This window comes from Oreochromis niloticus, unplaced genomic scaffold (genome assembly GCF_001858045.2).
Source record: "Oreochromis niloticus isolate F11D_XX unplaced genomic scaffold, O_niloticus_UMD_NMBU tig00008134_pilon, whole genome shotgun sequence".
Taxonomy (NCBI): Eukaryota; Metazoa; Chordata; class Actinopteri; order Cichliformes; family Cichlidae; genus Oreochromis; species Oreochromis niloticus.
In genome coordinates, this window is record NW_020328993.1 from 58109 (window position 1) to 78157 (window position 20049).

Here is a 20049-nt window from a genome sequence, read left to right on the forward strand (position 1 = left end):
CACACCTGGACCGTCGTTGACCGCCGCCATGATTCTAGCCTGCTTTTTACATCCAACACAAAAACTGCAGTCATGGTGCTTTTGATTGTACTCATAACTTGGAAATTCTGCCTTCTGAATAGGAAGATGTAGGTAACACCAGACTGCAGATGAGCTGCATACAGAGCTGGACTGGGACAAAAAAATCATCCCGGGCATTTTGACTAGAGACCGGCCCACCATTATAGGAAAAATCATAAAGCCTTTGAATGAAAACAAACACTGTTGTGACAGTGATGTACACTGTTCTGATGGTATATATGTATCAATCTATCAATTGTTTGTTGCAAGACTCAGATAATTATTTTTTTAAAAGTGAGACATTTTAAATGAGAATAATAAAGAAAAGTATTTCCTTGTCCCCCCCTTTCCCTGTTAATGCCCTACCTGGCCCCCTGGCAACACTTTGCTAGACCCGCCCCTGCACAGTTACCAGCTGTCAGCTACATAGAAAAGGATCCTGGTGTTATTTGTCTCTCAGAAACAGTTCATAACTTCCCTTCAACTCATCCGTGTCACCTAAAAGGTAAACCTGTTTCTCCATCACCTGTTCAGCTCTGATGATTCAGTAAGGACATCTCCTGGTTTCATCTGCATGTTTCCCTCTCACCAGATAACCAAACTGATATCATGACCAGCAGCTTTACAGCTGTGGCTCCAGCAAACATCAGCTGATACTAGAAATTAATATTAAATAAATTCTAACAACAGCTGATCAAGCTTAAACGTGCTGCTGTTGTTTAACGCGACATCCGCTGGTTTCCTCTTTCTGGCGCAAAGTGGGCGATAAATAAACAAGAGAGAAAAGCCGATCAGCTGATCATTGATCAGTTTCTTGATTGAAGTAGAAACAGGAGAGAATGAGAGAAGAAGAGGCAGCTGTGCAGCTTCAGCTTTGTGTCTTTTTCATTGTAGCTGAAGTCCGGGACAAACTGTGTTCCTTTTCACCTCAGTACGAAACGCGAAATATTTTCTCTGAATACCAGACGATTCTGTTTTTTTAGGGGACGGTTGGCAACTCTAATAATTAACCGTATGAACAAAATAAAGTTCAACATCAGTAACATAGCATCCACACAGCTGTATAGAAACTCCGTCATGCTAGCTAGCACGCAGTACGAAAAAGTCAGCATACCGAAAATAAACTCCACCTAAACTTGGTTTATATCTGACCCAGATAGACTGCAGGTCATAACTTCTTACCTGAAGTTCAGTTCACCTGACACGCAGTTCACCTCCTGCCTCCCTTTTCCCTCATCCACCTGCTGGCCTCCACCACTTGCTAATGTTATTGAATCTGTGGAAGCTCCGCGATATCCACCACACGAAGTAACGAGTAACGGGCCTATCTAAATCCCAGTAACGAGTAACGCGTTCCTGGTTTTGGCATAATAACTAGTTACCGTGCTCGTTACCACAATAATAACGTAGTTACTGTAACGCATTACTTAATAACGCGTTAGTCCCAACACTGATCATTGTGATCTTGTTTATTACTCTTGTCTTCTTCTGCTTGCTTTCTTTTTTCTTTCTCAACAGGTGATCCAGGTGATCGATATGTATTTTTTTTTTGTCTGCTTATTCTGTTGGTTTTTGTTTTTTGCCCTTTTTCCCCGTCCCTCTTCTCAGGTTTTTTTTTCTTTCCCTCTTTCTTTCTCCCCTTTCTTTCCACCAGTCAAGTCTGTCCCGTATTCAGCAAGTGAAAATAAAATAAACAATAAAAGGTGAATCAGATGGACCATTACGGCAAGGCTGGGATGGTCCATTTGGTAAAGTAAATCCGTTGGGCATCTTTCTTCGCCTTTAGACAATAATTCTGATGGCAAAAGAACCAAACGGGACAGGTCAAAAAAAAAAAAAAAAAAAAAAAAAAAAAAGGAAGAGACAGACGACTGCAAAGTCCCAGTGTGTCAAAACAATGATTTTATTAAAACACATACATGTGGGAAGCCGAGCACGATCACCCAAAAAGCATCGGTCTTCCCAGAACAATAAATGGGGTGTGATATATATAACATATGATGACAAGTAATATGCGTCACAGCAGATAAAAACATACATGTTCCAGTCATTCCAACCTTGAACATCTTCTAAAAAAAAAGAACAGTTCCTTCCTCTGTTCCTCCACTAGATGTTTCCTGTTATTTTACCTATTACACTTATTTGTGGAACTGAACTGTCACGTATGCAGGTAAAACAACTTCGCAGTTTCGAGCAAAACAAGTCTAGATACTGTGTATGTGTGTTCAGGCAGCCCATGTGTCTTAACCTCAGTGCATGAGCTTACTCTGAGTCATCTGTTACCAGGCAGAACTCCAATGCAGCCGGTTGCTGAACACACAGGCCTCTATTCAGTTTCTAAGTTATGTGTGATGTATTGTAAGCATGTATGCAATTCTTTCATAACTCAAGGTCACTTTACTCAATAGATCAGTTGGACCTCGCGCCGCTGAAGCTTCCGACCATCAATTAATTGACCGAGCTTCAACTCTTTAATTAGCACAAAAATGCAATGTGTATAACATGAATACAGTTGCACCTGCAATGAAAGATTATCATGTGATTAAGCTACCACCTGAAATACAGACTTGAAATACAGACTTTAATGTAACCTCAACAGCTTCAAAAAATGTGTCGATGAAATGATAACTAATGCAACATGAATAATAACAGCAAAATAATTTTCTAATCTCTACAGGTTGTGTCAGAAGGCAGATGTTTTCCAAGATAAAGACAATGTTAGATAATACCTCCCACCCACTCTATGACATGAGATGCTGGCTAGTCACAGGAGCACATTCAGTGAGTGACTGAGTTGACCAAAAAGCACCACTGACCGACAGAAGAAATCATTCCTGCCTGTGGCCATCACCCTGTACAACTCCTCCATCTAACACACTGTGAACACTGCAATAGCTACACCCTTTTTACACACACTCTTTTCTACTCTGTAATATTCTTGTCAATCTTCTTGATATTTATTTATAATCACCTCTGTTAATCCTTGATATTTAGAACTGAGTGACCTGTATATATTAGTGCTATTTCTTAAATGTGTAAAATCTGTAACATAATGTTTGGAGTTTAGTCTGTTACTGTTACTATTTTTACCTTTTTTTTTTTACCATTTCTTCTTGGAGCAACTGTAACCCACATAATTTCCTTAGGGATTTATAAAGTATTCTGATTCTGATTGTTTCAGGATGACCTGCCATTATCCAATGACACATCTGCTTACCTGTATCATTTGTTTGTTTCTTCTCTTCTTCTTTTCTCTTTTTTCTAAACTGAGCACCTGATGGCTTTGAACTTTTCTTGTCCATCTTCCATTGGTTTTAATTTTGCACTCCAGTATGAACACCCATCCCCCAACTCGAGGATCACCACAACATAACCTAATAGACCTACACCTTAGCTCACAGATTCACTTTGTCTAGGGTTTATTTCTGGGATTTCGCACAACCCACGATTCAGATCATGAATACATAATGGGCTTGGATTTACAACATTATGAATGAAATGTGCTCTATTTGGAAGCAGCAGGGGCTCCTCCCCTTTCGATGGGTTGTGTGTGAGACTTTAAATCATCAAATTGTAAATTACAAATTTTAAATTGTTATTGATCCCTTTACCCCGAGTCCTAAGGTGTATATTTATTTTCTTACTATATTGTTTGTTTTCTTGCACTGCTGTAACTGCAGCCTCGTCGTCTCGTCTCTCTATATACTGGACTGTATGTAGCGGAGATGACAATAAAGTTTACTTTGACTTCAGCAGCGAGCAGGTGCACCGAGGGCTCTCGCGCTCACTTGTCGCGTATAGAATTTCGAAAAAACATCGGTGCAAATTATAACTCTATCATAATGTCTGGCAGGGGCGATTCTAGGATCAGAGCTTTGGGGGTGCTGAGCACCCAGAGAGCTGCCCATCCAGGCAAGATAAACTTTACTCGTCACGATGAGACTTCTTCCCTGTCTCTGTCAGTCTCTGCATCCTTAAATGTCTCCAGTTGTCCCGAGTTCCCTCTGACTGTCTCCTTGGTGCATTTAAATCCCTGTTCCTCCCTGTCCTCATCGTCTGTCTTCATCTCCGCTATCAGTCATCATAATTTTATCTCTGTGCAAGTCTGTAAATTTCTTTATTAAATCATAAGATTCTTAAATTCATCAAGTCTCTCTGTGCCTGGGTCCTCATCACAAAACATGACATCACTGTTTTGTACATTTTAACACAATTTAATCCCCACATTTGTGAAAGAAAAGCAAAACATATTTTTAAAGTCTGTAACAAAACCATCAAATCTGATAAAGGTTATTTAAATGCTGCAAATGAAGAATGGATTGGAATAAAAAAAAAAAATACATATCCTAACCTTAATTACTGGGGGAAAATGATGCTCATAGTAAATGAGAAGTAAACTGAGTGCATTTTTGGACAGAAGTTTACTTTTAATGTGTATGTATAATGCAATACAAATATATATTAATACACTCCAAAAACAGAGTCCTTGAAATTTACAAATGTACAAAATATTGATAAAAATTTATAAAAATGGAGGCACCTTTGCCTATGGTACAATGTATACAATGTATGAAAAGATCTTTACTGCAGATACTACTATGGCTCTGCAGATTTTTTTCCTTTATGAACTGACAATCATACACAAATAGATTGTATTCAATTAGATGAAAAAATTACATTAATATGAAAAAAATTATTATTAAGATCACTAATTAAAAAAAGTCCTCTCTCAGTGTACTTTCAACCAAAAGCCAAATAACCAAACCACATGAACATCTAATAAAAGATATAAATATTGAAACACTGATCCAACATTATCCTTTATTGACAGATCATTTGATCTTACACTTTTACCTGAATGTGGCTCCTGGGTTTCATATCGGCACATTTGACAAAATAACCAGCTTCTCTCATTCCATTTCAAACAGGACAGTGGTAACAACAGCAGGCTATGGACAATTTTAAATTTTAGATTTTAAATAGGCTGTATAAATGTCAATGGGAGCAACAGGACGGTCAAATGTTGCTGATTTTACTACAGAGCAGGACGGATTGTAGGGTAGCAAACATCGTCGGAAAACACATTTCCAACACTGCAGGTTACCTGGGTGTAATGTTTTTCAGCTAAAAAGAAACATGGTGTGACTCCTACCAAACTATATAAAGAGTAACTGAAGGTTAAATGCAGCTAATATGTCCTGTTTTAAGCCAGGCACTCACACCTCTGCTCTGCTGCGTCTCAGCCACCATCGCTCTGGCACCAAGGGTGCTAGAGCCAGAGTAGGGGAGAGGCGAGCTGGAACAAAGGGGAGGGGGGGGGGTATCTATACTATTGTTGTTAAAATTTTACGTCTCAACCGAGTACTGTATGCTTTTTATATTTTTAGTAGTGTGTCACACAAATAGCAAATATTGTCAGAAAAGTAGAAATCTTTGGGGGTGCTTTGATTCATTTTGGGGGTGCTGAAGCACCCCCAAAATGGGCTAAAATCGCCCCTGATTGTAAGGTAAAGACCCTACAATAATACAGAAAATAGAGAAAAGCCCAACAATCAGATGACCCCTCTGTGAGCAAGCAGGAAGAAACCTGCACTAAAATCAGGCTCACATAGGGGCGGCCATCTTCGGTGAGCGGTTGGGGCTGAGTGGACGAGACAGGACAAAGACATGCTGTGGAAGAGAGCCAGAGATTATTAATAACTATTGATTAAATGCAGAGAGGTGTATAAACACATAGTGACTGAAAATGGTGACTGAAGAAGAGACACTCAATGCATCATGGGAATCCCCCAGCACCCCACACCTATGGCAGCAAACTCAGGGTCACCTGTTCCAACCCTAACTATATGCCTTATTAAAAAGTTACATTTTAAGCCTAATCTTAAGACTAGAGATGGCGTCTGTCTCCCGTGTCCGAATTGGAAGCTGGTTCCACAGAAGAGGAGCCTGAAAGGCTCTGCCTCCTATTCTACTTTTAAACACTAGAAGCTACAAGTAAGCCTGCAGTCAGAGAGCGAAGTGCTCTAATGGGGTGAGACTGGTCTATGAGGTCATTAAGGTAAGATGGGGCCTGATTATTCAAGACGTTTGTGAGGAGCAGGATTTAAAATTAGATTCTGGCTTTAACAGGGAGTATGACTGCATCCACATAGATATGATTCACACGTGCATTACATGTGAACTGTCACAGTCATCAAATCTGCAGCATGTCAGTTATCTAGAAGTAGGACAATTATGACCAACCTATATATGACATGACTGCAGTTTTGTCACATTCTACATTACTTTACATGGATGTAGTTATGACATTTTAGTTCAGTTTGTGTAACAGTTGGTGAAATGTTAGTATTTGACCACTAGGCAGAGCTCTTGTAATGATAATGTAATTAACGCATTTTATTTTGTATGTTTTATTTTTGTGTTGAGCACGTTAACATTTTGCTTTTTTGCATACTGGATTGGTGTAAATTTAATTTGATACATGGAAAATAACCGGTTAATTTTGTAAGTTTAAGGTAAGAGCAGAGGTCACTTCCTGTTTTGGGAAGTAAGGTCAGAGAAGCTTCTTATGGGGACGGTCTAGCCGTGTGAATGTCAAAGAAGAAATAAGTCATAAGTTCCAATTACACCGGTTTGTCTACTTGCAGGCCAAAGTGGTATGTTTGTTTATATTTTGTGAATTTTATATTGTAATATGTTTTAATGCTGAAATATAATTTTCTTGTACATCTGTATTCACCAGTTCTACGGTGTACCTGTGTACATTAAAAGAAGCACAGTAAACATCAGTAAAGAAGAACTCTCGTGTCTCTCGTGTATGTGTACAAGCCGGCATAGCTTGGTTTTAATTAATTTTTATTTATATAGCATCAAATCACCTCAAGACACCTTATATTTTAAGGTAAATTACTTTACAGTAATAGAGAGAAAACCCCAACAATCAGATGACTCCCTATGAGCAAGAACTTGGTGACAGTGGGAAGAAAAACTCCCTTTTAACAGGAAGAAATCTCCAGGCTCAGGGAGAGGGGCGGCTATATGTGGTTGACGGTGAGGGGAGGAAGACGAGGTAAAAGAAGCACTGTGGAACTAACTGCTGTGTCTTTAGCTTCATGGATAGATAAAGGTGCACATCATTTAAATAGCAATAGAAATATATATAATATGCCTGCCTAAGAGGAGCATGTAGAATATAAATTGAACTGGTCCCTGCAGAGAACCCTGTGCAACTCCATATTTAACCTTATTGTGTGAAGAAGACTCCCTGTTTACATAAGCAAGTTGAAGTCTATTAGATAGAGTTGTGCCATCGCCTTGTAAACTAATCTTTGAAAGCTGAAATTGACTATTTAATAAAATCTAGTTCTAATATTGAAACCTTTTTTTCACTTGATGTATCTAATTTACAGTTTCATTGCAGCACAATTTGAGCTTTTTAATTTGCAGACACGTTTGTGCATTTGTCTTTCATTTCTCTCAGTTTCTCTGTGAAGAATCTAGGAAGAATCTGCATTTTGGGGACGGCAGGAAGACATGCATCTATAAATATATAGATGTTTGTGTTTATAAATATGATATCAGTTCATACATATAAATTTTGATGTCAGTGTTTCCGTTAAGTTGTGTGATAAAAAGGACCCTAAAGTGTTATTTAAACTGACTTGAAACGTAATATTTAGCCTCATGTCTGTTGATAAAATATGATATTAATATGAAATCTTAAAACTGACATTAAAGATATAGTTGAATGAATCATCTACATGAAAGATAAAGGAACAGAAGCCCTGCTGCTATCTGCACAACACGGACAGGAGGAACAAATTATTTTGTATTTGTATTTTTTTGTATTTGGCTTAATCCTGAAGTATAAATGGTATGGGAATAAAATATCTGAATATTGACCGAACTGCTTTGTTATTGTTTCAGTTAATCTCAGTCAGCCTGCACCGTTATAAACTTGGCTGTTTATTGCTTTGAAACCCTCTATGCATGATAAGGAGCTTTCTTGTATTGATGTCAGTGGCTTCTATTGCTTCCTTTGGCCAACTTCTTGTCCCAGCAGAGTATCTGACCAACAGCAGGGTGTAGATGTTGCCCTGGATCTTGTCCACCCCAAGTCTGCTCTCGCAGAACAGAAAAGATTGACAGGGGAAGTTTATTTCTGCTGCTTGTATCTGTGATCTCGATCTTTCAATCTTTAAATCAAGCTTATGACCATAGGTGAAGACAGGGGCGTAGCTCAGACAGTAAATTGAGATCTTTGCTTTTACACTCAGCTCTGTCTTCACTTCAAACTGGGAGTTTAAGATCTGAACCAGGGCCTCTGTCAGATGTCTCCAGCTCAGCTCCTCTCCTCACCTGAGTGTCCAGACCATACAGCCGCAGATACTCAAGCTGTTTATTGAGGTCAGTATCTCTCAACCCAAGACACTAACTCAGGCTCCCTCCCCAGTGTCCCGAGAGGTGACATTTCATGTCCCACTCATCAGGCACTGATAGCTCTGACCACCGTCCGACAAACAATAATGTCATGAAAGCGTATTTTAAAATAGGGTTATGCAAACATAGCTATTAACTTTTCATTCTGGACGCCTTCTCTCTGTGTAAAATGAATTTGTTATTTTATTTTAATTACATGGTGTGTATATACCTTTCAGATGATCAGAAGACAGGAAAACATCAGTAAAGAAACAATTTTGCCAAACAAAAGTGCAAATCAAATGAAAAGTAAAACAGGTTAGTCTAAAGTAGAATTAAACTTCGGCAAGATTCATATAAATGTGTTACCTTCCCCTAAAACGGTCTAGGGGATGAGGAGAAGTAACAAAAAGTGTCTGGGTCAGAAAAAGGAGACAGAGGCAAAATGTTTAAATTAAAGAGTTTTATTACAGTTTCTAGTAATAGCTCAACTAAAAGAGACGGACAAGCTGCTATTACCATTTAAAGAAACAAACAAAAAAAAAAACTTAGGCGTCGGTCAGTAAACTGAAAAATAAGTAAAAAAGAGTTTAGTCAGCAAACACTCCACAGAGCAGCAGTAAACAACCTCCAAACAAAAACAGCTCACTAGCTGCAACCACTAACATGGATCTCTGGCACCAGAGCTCACCTTTCTCTGGCCTTAAATACCTTTAACTGCTGATGGGAGTCAGCTGTACAAAAGAAAAAGGTGGCACCTGAGGCAGGAGAGACGGTAGGACACGCCTACACAGGCGACTTCAGGAGGAGGCCCTGCTAGGACCGTAACAAAATGACGCCAAAGATTACTAATATACTAATACTTACCACTCGATCAACGTCTTTCTGCTCATTTTCTAGAGTTGCAAGACTTTGATAAATATTGTTGAGTGCAGGTCCAGAGCTTTAAAGAAATCTCTTTCCACAGACAAATGACTATTCTATATTATTCAGGTATTCAGGAGCAGGTTTTTGTCAGGGCACCATACAGCTAGGTATACCTCTTCCCTTTTATTGATGAGATAGCAGAGTAAAGTTAGAGCAAATGGAAAGTACTCTGTACAAAACCTGGAGCTGTACTCAACTACAATACTTTAGACTTTTTTTTTCAAAAGGCATCAACAACACAGACACAGAACAATGTTTTCAACCAGGATGTAAACGTTTTTATTTCTGCTGTTAGGTTGTTATAATTGAACATTTTCACATGTTTTAAATGAGACAAAATGTTCACACTTCAGATGTTTTGTTAAATCCAATTGTTTATTTGATTGGTTGTAGTTTTTTATGGGTAAGATGTTATAATACCCTGGTTCACTCAGTGACTACTCCGTCTCCTAAAAATCTTCTTTAGTTCAGTTCAATTCAATCCAACAGTATTTACATACAAATGAATTGAATTGAACTGAACTAAAGAAAAAACCCAACAATCCCCTATGAGCAAGCACTTGGCGACAGTGGGGAGGAAAAACTACCTTTCAAAAGGTAGAAACCTCCGGCAGAACCAGGCTCAGGGAGGGGCGGCCATCTGCCGCGACCGGTTGGGGGGTGGTGGAACCGATGACAAAGTTATACACAACTAAATATTAAAGCAAATATGCTTTTAAATGGATGTTTAGGCACTGGAAGTGCCTGTTAATATTTAGTTGTATATTACTGTGATTTTATAGGAGACGGAGTGGAAGTCACTTAAGTGAATAGTCTCAAAAACCAGTTGCGCTTCGTTTTCTTTTTTGGTTTTTCTTTTGGCACTTTGTCTTCTCGGGCCTCTGGACTTTCTGGTTTGGTTGTCTCTTGCAGATACTGCAAAAACTCCAGAAGTGAGATCTTTTCTTCTTCTGTTTGCCTGAGTTGGTTGCAGATTGTTGTGTGCCCCAGGTTTTGCTTCTCCACGATTTCCAGGTGGGAAGCTTTGGTTTTCTCCAGCTCTGCTTTTAAGTTTTGCGCCTTCAAATCATTTTTTTCACAAAGAGCCTCACTGGTGCTGAGTTTGTCTTTCAGCTCAGCGAGCTCACAGTTGGCTCTTTGTTCCTGATCTTGACGCTTTGCAACTTCCTCTTCTAGAGTCTTTTGAGTTTTGAGGAGCTGCTCACGGAGTTGTTCGATCTCTTCTTGCTGTTTTTTGCACTGGATCTCCAACTCAGCTTCTCGATCGGTTTTCACATCTGTAGAGTCTGTGTGTGGAGCTTCTGCAGTTTGTGTTGAAGCATCCACACTCAGCTCTGCAGCTGTGACAGCTGTGTTGCTGTCTTCAACAGGAGCCTCACTCACCTCAGGGGTGAAGTTCTCCTCGGGTGTCTTTCTACGAGACTCTTCCAGCTGTGTTTGGAGCTCAAGGATGGTTTTTTGAGCGTTTCCTCTGCAGCACTGTAGCTGAAAGCGAAGCCAATCTTTCTGAGTTTTAGCTGCAGCAGCTTTGTGGTTTGCAGCTGTCATTTTATAAAAATTGGTTTTGCACATGTTCTGAGCCTCCTGCAGGTGGAATCTCAGCGCACCCAGTTCATCAGTCTCATTGTATGGACGACTGCCATCATTTGGTGTTAAGTGAGGCTGTGGCTGAGATGGCCCATTGTTGGTGTTATGGTCAGGATGGGGCTGATGTGGCACAGGCCCTTGTTTTGGCAAAAAATGTGGATTTTGCCAATGTTGCCCAGGCCCATTATTGGGTTTAAAGTGGGCATTGGGCTGATGTGGCCAAGGCCCTTGTTTTGGCAAAAACCGTGGATTTTGCCAATGTTGCCCAGGCCCATTATTGGGTTTAAAGTGGGCATTGGGCTGATGTGGCCAAGGCCCTCGATTGGGTCCAGGGTTTTTGGCTCTGGGGTTTGGGTTTGCATTTTTCTGCATCTTCTTCTTGTTTGCACCCTTTTGTTTGGCAGCATCAGATGGTGCCTTGTTTTTCCCTCTTTGGTTTGTGTTTTGCTGCTTAGGGTGAACAGCGGCCGACGAGGTCCCTTCCTGGGGATCAAGATTTTGCTGCATATGTTGCATTTCTCTTTTCTTCGGTCTTACAGTGTCGAATGATATTTTTTTCTATTCGATCGGGGTTTGGGTTTGTGTTTTGTTGCATACACTGAATGTGTCAAATCTTTGTCTAGAGGTTGGCTCGTGGTGTGTTCCTATACAGTTGCACAGTGCTGGGACATACTGAGTGCATGCTGGTGTCCTACTTAAGGACTTTTGAGAGAATGTTATTGCTCAATTTCCTTTTGATCCTTTGATCTGGAGTTTGATGTCATGGAGTGCAAATGGAGCATGATGTCATCCACTTAGCAGAGAGTCTTGTTTTTCTTTGAAATAGAATTCTACCAAACTCAAATAAAAGTCTTTAACTTTGTATGAGATGTTAAATTCTCAATGGAAAGGCCAAATCTACCCGAGAACTTCAGGAGAAGATTACACAAATAGCTCAGAAGCTTCAATCAATGCTTCAGGATCAACATGTTTTCTATATACACCTTTAGGATGTTGCATCTTCAAAAAATAAAAATGAAATGACTGAGCCTCACACAGGAATATTGTTGCTACTTGTTTTCTGAACCTTCTCTTAGCCACATGTTCATAACATCAGTGTCCGTTCACTGCCTCCTGCAGGATGCTCTCTTCTTCCACTTTCTTACAGAACCGATACTGCCTCTCCTGGCATTACCAGTGTAACAACACACTATGTCGTTTATCAAACTCATTCTGTCTGTTTCTTCAGATGAATAACATGATCTTGTATCTATGTATCTTTAAAAGAGTCTTTGTCATAATAATTTCTGTCCCAATGCAAAAAGAAAGATTTTCAAAGCTTCAAGTTTAAAAGGAAATAATGTTATTTAAAGTCTGATGCTAGCTGAAGTGATGATTACAATTCTAAATGTTCACTTGTTTGCTATACATATCTATATTTATGTGCCATTTGTGGCATAGAATGGAATATGTATAGTTTTCAAAGCAAATCTTAAAATAATAGGCTCAACACAAAATAACATTGAGCTACTGCTTTTGGCAAATTTTGCATAGTCTGATCTCTCCTAATACAGACACACGGAGAAACAGAAGCTTGAAAGTTTGTTAAAAATAGGAAGGTACTTACTTTTTTATTATTTCACGTCTCAAGGATTACTCTATCATTCTGGCAAACAAGGTTATACAGTCATATGGCTTACTAATTCAGTGTTCTGGTTCACTTTCCCCACTTTTTACCTCATTTTGTGGCTGCAGCAGGGAAAAGCAAATGCCAAGCATACAAATTTGAATATCAAACCCATTTGGAAAAGACTCAAGACTGGATTGAGGGAGTGAAACGGTAATCTTCTGTGGTTTCGTAACCTTATCATTCTGTGCGAGCAGGAAAAAACTTAAATGACGCTGAAGCTGTGCTGAAAAAATAAATGTAGAAAGAAATCTCATGTGCAACTGAAATATATGGAAGCCCGTTTCCGCCACTAAAAAAAAAAAAAAACGATACTTAACTCGAAATTTCAACTTATTTTTCTCGAAATTTCGACTTATTTTCTCGAAATTTCGACTTAGTTTCTCAAAATTTCGAGTTAGTAACTCGAAATTTCGACTTAGCAACTCGAATTTTCGACTTAGTAACTCGAAATTATGAGAAAAATAACTCGAAATTTCGAGTTATTTTCTCGAAATTTCGAGTTAGCTCTGCCAATCAGTAATCTACGTGAATGACGTCATTTCCTTGTTACCCGGAAGGATATGGCACAAAGGCGCGCGCACTCAAAACTGGATCGTCTCGTGAGCTACAGTGAGCTACAAATGGCGCCAGGTTCTTCAGCTTTGAATGCCTTCCTACAAATGATAACTGGATAAAAGGTATACAAAAACGCTGTGACAGCGATTGTTACATACAAAGTTGAATAGAATGCAACGTGAGGGTTAACCAAAGGTACCTATAAGGTTTCTGGTGGTGGTCAGAGGGCCCGGTGGCGCCAGTGTCCGGCAGCCTCGCCTCTGTCAGTGCGCCCCAGGGTGGCTGTGGCTACAATGTAGCTTGCCATCACCAGTGTGTAAATGTGCGAGTCAATGGGTGGATGACTGGATGTGTAAAGTGCTTTGGGGTCCTTAGGGACTAGAAAAGCGCTATATAAATGCAGCCCATTTTACCATTTATTTACCATTTCTGTTACACGCTAATGACAGCTGTTACGTTTGATGAAACAGACGTTTTGCTGAAAGCATGCGTAATAAGTGTACAGCACTGTATAAAACAAAATCACAAATCACCCAAAACAGGGAATATGACTGAAAACTATATAAATAAGGAACAAAACCAATAAAAATGTAACCAGAAAACTGAGAAAATGTGGGATTGACTGTATTGTGATGCAGATTGTAGTTACAGTGCAAATGGACACTTAAAAATGCAATTCCCACTTCTCCACCATAGTCAGATCCCATAATGTAGGCACAGATACTTTGATGATAATATTGTGGCTTTATAATAGGTCATTTTAATTTACATCCTTCCTTACAGCATGGGAGACTTGATTGAATTCTTGAAACAAAGAGAAGTCTCTGAGGAAATTATACAGACCTTGGAGAATGAGAAGGTAATTAATTCCAACAAGATACTGGTTGAAATGCAACTTTTCCTTATTGTTCTTAAGTTAAAAATAGGATTGTAGTTTCAAGGCTGGTTGTTTTAATAAATTAAATTATTTTTCCATCTTTAGATTGATGCCAGTGTCATAAGTCTAATGACAGATGAGGAGCTGAAGACTTATTTGCCATCATATGGTGATCGTCTAGCAGTATTTGGATTTTGCAGACGGAGGGGCAGCAGCCGCAAGTCAGCGCTTTTTGAACGGCTGAAATCCAAACTGTCCAAAAGAAAATTATCTGAAGAGGATGGCAGTAGTACATGGCAAGAAGAACATTCCCAAACAACCCATAAAAGAAATGCTCTGAAGAGAAATAGAAAAATAGAAATAGGATGGATGCATTATGATGAAGACACTGAGGTTTTCAAGCAGGTTAGAGCTAGACGAGGAGGAACAAGAAAAATAGACATTTGCAAGGATGCCAAGAAAAGGGACATATTACAGGTTGCAACAGGCCTGTTCTTTCCAGATGGAGGAAACATTCAGGGGCCCTTAACAGATTTTGACTGTGATCTAAAGGATTATCAAGAGATGATAGTCGATGATGCATTGACAGTAGGAGAACTTTATCATGTCACAAAACTAAATATCCTCAGGTTCTACCTCACCACAAAGAAAAAACAAAATGACAGCCTTCAGAGTTCCAGCCCAGGTTTGCATCCATCTTCAGAAATTGAAGAGAGTCCTCAAAACCAAACCTCTTCTTTTACTGTCACTACAGTCCAAACATCTGCTCCATTTGAAACAATCAGCCATGATGTGACATACATTGAAGACACTCCAAACGATAACCTTCCACAATCTTCCACGCAGTCTCTAAGTGCTAACACTTCTCACAGCAGTGACATTATTTTTGTTGGCCCCTTTTCTGACAGTGAGCCAATAAATTTGGATGACACCCTGATTTTTTCTCCACACCCTGGTCCATCCAGTGAGAGAGTGAGGAGAGTAGTGGTGGTCCACAGAGGGCAGGTAATGTCAGAGCTCATTTCACATTTTAGTGATAACGACCTTGAAGATGTCGACATCAAAATCCAGTTCATACTGCCTGATGGAACACCTGAAATGGCCCATGACGATGGGGGAGTTGTGAGAGATTGTCTTTCAGAATTCTGGAAAGAATTCTATGACCAGTGCACCACTGGAAATGTTTGCAAGGTGCCCTTCTTAAGGCATGATTTTGGGCAACAGGAGTGGGAGAGTGTGGGCAGAATCATTGCATTTGGATGGGTTAGAGAGAAATATCTGCCTGTGAAAATTGCACCTGCCATTCTAGAACAAGCTGCCTTTGGATATGTAAAGAGTGATATTGTGGAGGATTTCCTTAAGTTCATGCCTGAATCTGAGCGTACAGTGTTAGAGGCGTGGCGATCAGACTTTAGCATCGTGGACCAAGAAGAACTTATAGACATACTTGATAACCACAGCTGCAGAAAGATACCAACAGCCTACAATGCCACTGAAGTCCTATTGGAGCTTGCACACAAAACACTTGTCCAAGAGCCTGCCTATGTTATTGAACAGTGGGCAAGAACACTCAGCACTGCATGGGAAAGCATTTGTGATCTATCGTCACTTTTTGAAACCCTCCAACCAAATGTGAGAAAAGTTCTCAAGTGTCTCACTTTCCCTGAAACAATGACGGCTCACCAGAAGCTGATTCAGAAATATCTAACTACATATCTGAAGAATGCTGAGAAGGAACATTTGTGTTTGTTCCTCAGGTTTTGCACAGGTTCAGATTTACATCTTGGAAAGAACATCATCATTGGGTTTAACGAACTTAAAGGTTTCCAGAGACAACCTGTGGCACACACATGTGGATGTGTACTGGAGCTGTCGATAAATTATGACAGCTATCCTGACTTCAGATCGGAGATGAACAGTGTGTTGGAATCAAATGTGTGGGTCATGGACATTATCTAAAGGTTTGATTCACAGACAATGGCTTAAAAGCCATTGTTGTTTTACAACAAATTATATTTGAGTTGTGAACTAAAACTAAAGTGTTCCCAAGTGAATGTCACATCAAAGGTTTCAGGTGTTTAAAAACTGAGTTCTAAGAAAAAGTCTTTGGTGAAATACCACTGTAATGTAATTTGAGGTACTTCTTTGTGTTTGTGTTTTCGTATTACAACTGAGGCAATATTTTTCTAAACACTTGTGAAATGCATTTCTGCAGAGGTCTCAAAGTGGAAGTCTGGAGAATTCCCATTTCCTCAGTCAGCATGTGTGCATGTGAACAATCAAAGCAGTTTTCCCACCTTTTATTCAATTTTCTATTATTTGAATCCAAAATCAACTTAAAAAATGCATTAGGTTAATTTTAATTTGTAAAATTTTATTAATGTAATGTCACAAGATGACATGTATTCTAGTGGCTCACCAGAAAATTTGAGATTGAGACCCCTGCAATATGTAGTATGTAGTACACGTAGGAGATATATTCAATATCTCCTACATGTTTTATCATTGTGCACACATTTTACAGTTTACAAGTCAGGTTTTATTATATCATTGTATTTTAATACAGTTATGTTCGTACAGTTTTGTTTAGCCATCTGGGTTATGTTGACTTTTGCTAAATTGAATGGCCATAAGGAACACCTATATGCTTTTATTTGGGATTTCTGTGAAATCAGCAATTGCTGAGCTGAAGGTTGACTTTTGGTTGGCTTTTCCTGATTTTTGTGATGGAAAAAAAATCTTGTTTATCATAGCCCCCTTTTTTTAAACTGCATAGCAGATGGGGTAGTTATTTAAAAGATATTTTCCTATATTTGTTTTCATCTTCGAGCCTAATGTATTTGCTTCATAGTGGTTTTAGACCACACTGTTCTTATTCTTTAAGTAATTGTAGGATATTGTTATCAGATCTTGCCATATTATCCTCAATCTCTTCTTATTGTCCCATTCTCTGTTTTTAGAAAGTTTGTATTTTTAATACTAATTGAAGTTTTGCACAAAATATTGCATATTTTTGTTATGTGTATTGTCTTACTTTTTCCAAGTCTTGTGCTTGCAATTTGATTTTTATAAGATACTTTAAGGTTTTTGTGTAACTGTAAATACAGTACATATATTATTTGCTTTAAGATAAGATGATGGCAAAAGATCTGTGTTTTATAATAAAGCGTTCAATGAGTCAAATTACATCTTTCATTTTGGTAAATTCTGGGTTTTTATTATTCTGAGGCACAATCTGAAAAAAAAACATAGGTCCATAAATGTCCATACGCTAAAAAATATATAATTATACTGCCCATAATCAGGAAAACAGTCAGTATATATAAAAAGTCTCAGCAGTAAAAAAAAAAAGACAATGAAAAAAAATTACTGCTACATAACCAGATATTTCAAAATATCAATAATTACTCAAATAAAAAGAAAGATAAAAAAGCATATTTACAAAAAGTTGAAATCATAATTCCAAGGTGACATTCGTTGCATATCCTTTATGATGTCCTCCAAATAGCAGGTTTAACAGACATTGTGTACATATGTTTTAATAATAAGGTTTTTAACGCAACAAAAATGGTTTGTTAATTGAAATAAACCATCCAAAAAAAAAAAACCCCTCCAAAAATTAAATGCAATTTTTATAGCCTTTTTCACTTGGCCCTGTTTGTGAAATACATTTTCAGGCCCTCAAAACCCATGTATGAGTGCCCCCAAAACGACAACCATCCATGAATTAATAACTCATCAAAGGTTAGAGTTTAAATATCAAAATACAGCATTAAAAAAGTGTCTTTTGGGGTAATATTTGTTGCAGACAGCAAATGTAGCAAAATTAAAACCAAACAAAAGGGGGGGTGGGTGCCCTAAATATCCCTAGATGTCCCTGAAGGACAAGGGTCAAAGAATGTGTTTTTGCCACCTCAATCAAATGCATAATGATGTCTAACCTTTAAGGCAAAAGCTCCAACTCAGTAAGCATCAACTGCCTTAGCTTTACATACAGATCCACTGTATGAAACACATCATCTGAGAAGTCCAGGTTATGTTCTGACATGAGTTCTACACAGAGATGAAAAACATCCTCTTCACATGGAAAGTCTTTGAACACGCATTCTTCAAGGCAGGCTTCAACTTTGTCCATATTGATATGTTTGAGACAGTCCCTCGCGCCATAAATGTCTGGGAGGGCATACATAAAAGATGGTCGGCCGTGAGGACTTCGGGAGTTGTGGACTGGGCGCATTCTGTGGTCATTCCAGGCCAAAGCAACTTCATTTAATTCTTCCTAGATGAAAACAAATGCACAAAAGAAACATTTTCAGGCATACAATATGAAAATGTTAATGTACAATAGCACAACTAACTTCTACATTGATTTTCTTAGCTTACACACCATTATGTAGCTTTGGTACACACACACACACACACACACACACACCACACACACACACACACACACACACACATCATGGACAGACATACTTATTTACTTAGTTTTGGCCCACCAAAAATGCTAACCGAGTACTGAGACAGGCCTAAACACATATAGATCATCAATGTGTTATAATGTATAATTGTGTTCCTTGATATATATGTGTAATTTTTTTTAACAAAACTGTTTTGTTGTTTTTTTAAAAGCACTCTACTTTTCACGTGTACTTTTATATATCTGATGTTTCTATAATATGCAAAGGCCGTGTGAGTTGTTACAAATTAAACAGTTACAATACATGTCGTTTACACAATCACCTATGTAAACTCACCTGTATAATGTGAAGAAAACAGAACTGGACCAATGATTTGTCCAAGAAAGAGTCTGAGAAGTGGCCATCCTCTCTTAGTTTGTCAAATAGTTCAATCCAGTACTGGATACACTGGCTTCGTAAGATTAGCCACCATCTTTCAATGCGTTGATTTCCTGTACTTGCTCCAAATATGACGTGCTCTCTTTCTGGTTCATTGTCTGTAAAGTGCAAAAATCGTTGCATGTGAGCCACATGGACGTTTTCTGTTCCTAGATCTAATCTCACTCGATCAGGGCAACCACCTTGTTGAATCACGGCATCCATGAAGTAGCCAGCAATTACTCTCGGGTCATTATTTGTCTTGTAAGCGTCTAGCCATATTACACTCCTTGAAAAGCCGTCAATGCATCCACTGATTGCAATCCCAAATGGCTTCAGCTTATCGTAGCCGTCGATATGCCACACATAGTTGGGGCCTCTGCTATGATACACTCGCCTCCGCAGTCGTCTACGTGACCTCAAATCCACACCTTCTCCATCGAATAAACGGAGCAGAAGACGAACGGTTTCTCTGTCAGTAACAATGCCATTCATCCAACACTTCTGGTGCATCCAACGATACCCATGACACTGTCCTGAGGTTGCCAGTTGTGCTTGTATAAAAGCTGCCACCTCTCCCACCTCTGTTTTGTTCTTTCTGCGCCAAAGTCGGTTGTTGTGTAAAATCCTTTCAAGTGTACGAAGGCTGATAGTAATGCCATGTGATTCAGCTAATAACGCAAGAATCTCCTCATTTGTGAAACCACGGTTAAAATACTCAGCAATGTGTGAATTCATGATCCGTATCTGTAATACTGTTAGCATATCTGTAGCATTTGTAGCTGAGGGATTCAGCTTCCGGGTAACACGGAAATGACGTCATTCACGTAGATTACTGATTGGCAGAGCTAACTCGAAATTTTGAGTTATTTTCTCAAAATTTCGAGTTATTTTTCTCATAATTTCGAGTTACTAAATCGAAAATTCGAGTTGCTAAGTCAAAATTTCGAGTTACTAACTCGAAATTTTGAGAAACTAAGTCGAAATTTCGAGAAAATAAGTCGAAATTTCGAGAAAGATAACTCGAAATTTCGAGTTAAGTATCGTTTTATTTTTTTTTTTAGTGGCGGAAACGGGCTTCCATAGGAATATGTATTTTGCCTGATCATTAAACTTTA

The 20049-nt window shown here is 38.8% G+C and overlaps 2 protein-coding genes and 1 long non-coding RNA gene across 3 annotated transcripts; 1 reads left to right on the forward strand and 2 right to left on the reverse strand.

Annotated features, from left to right (window-relative positions):
* Positions 1 to 9759: 9759 nt before the first annotated feature.
* Positions 9760 to 11619, reverse strand: LOC109202523 (RNA-binding protein 33-like). Its single transcript, XM_019360210.2, has 2 exons — positions 11298 to 11619; positions 9760 to 11207 (listed from the first exon to the last, which is right to left on the reverse strand). The coding sequence occupies exons 1-2, from the start codon at positions 11506 to 11508 to the stop codon at positions 10207 to 10209; spliced, it is 1212 nt and encodes a 403-aa protein (XP_019215755.1). The 5' UTR covers positions 11509 to 11619; the 3' UTR covers positions 9760 to 10206.
* Positions 11620 to 13157: 1538 nt separating this feature from the next.
* Positions 13158 to 14377, forward strand: LOC112845621 (uncharacterized). The gene is made up of 3 exons (XR_003218481.1): positions 13158 to 13338; positions 14000 to 14075; positions 14199 to 14377. It is a non-coding gene; the product is annotated as an uncharacterized LOC112845621 (long non-coding RNA).
* Positions 14378 to 17433: 3056 nt separating this feature from the next.
* On the reverse strand, positions 17434 to 19807 carry LOC109202687 (uncharacterized). Its single transcript, XM_019360621.2, has 2 exons — positions 18851 to 19807; positions 17434 to 18372 (listed from the first exon to the last, which is right to left on the reverse strand). Exons 1-2 carry the CDS (start codon positions 19694 to 19696, stop codon positions 18037 to 18039), a joined length of 1182 nt encoding a protein of 393 aa, XP_019216166.2. The 5' UTR covers positions 19697 to 19807; the 3' UTR covers positions 17434 to 18036.
* Positions 19808 to 20049: the final 242 nt, after the last annotated feature.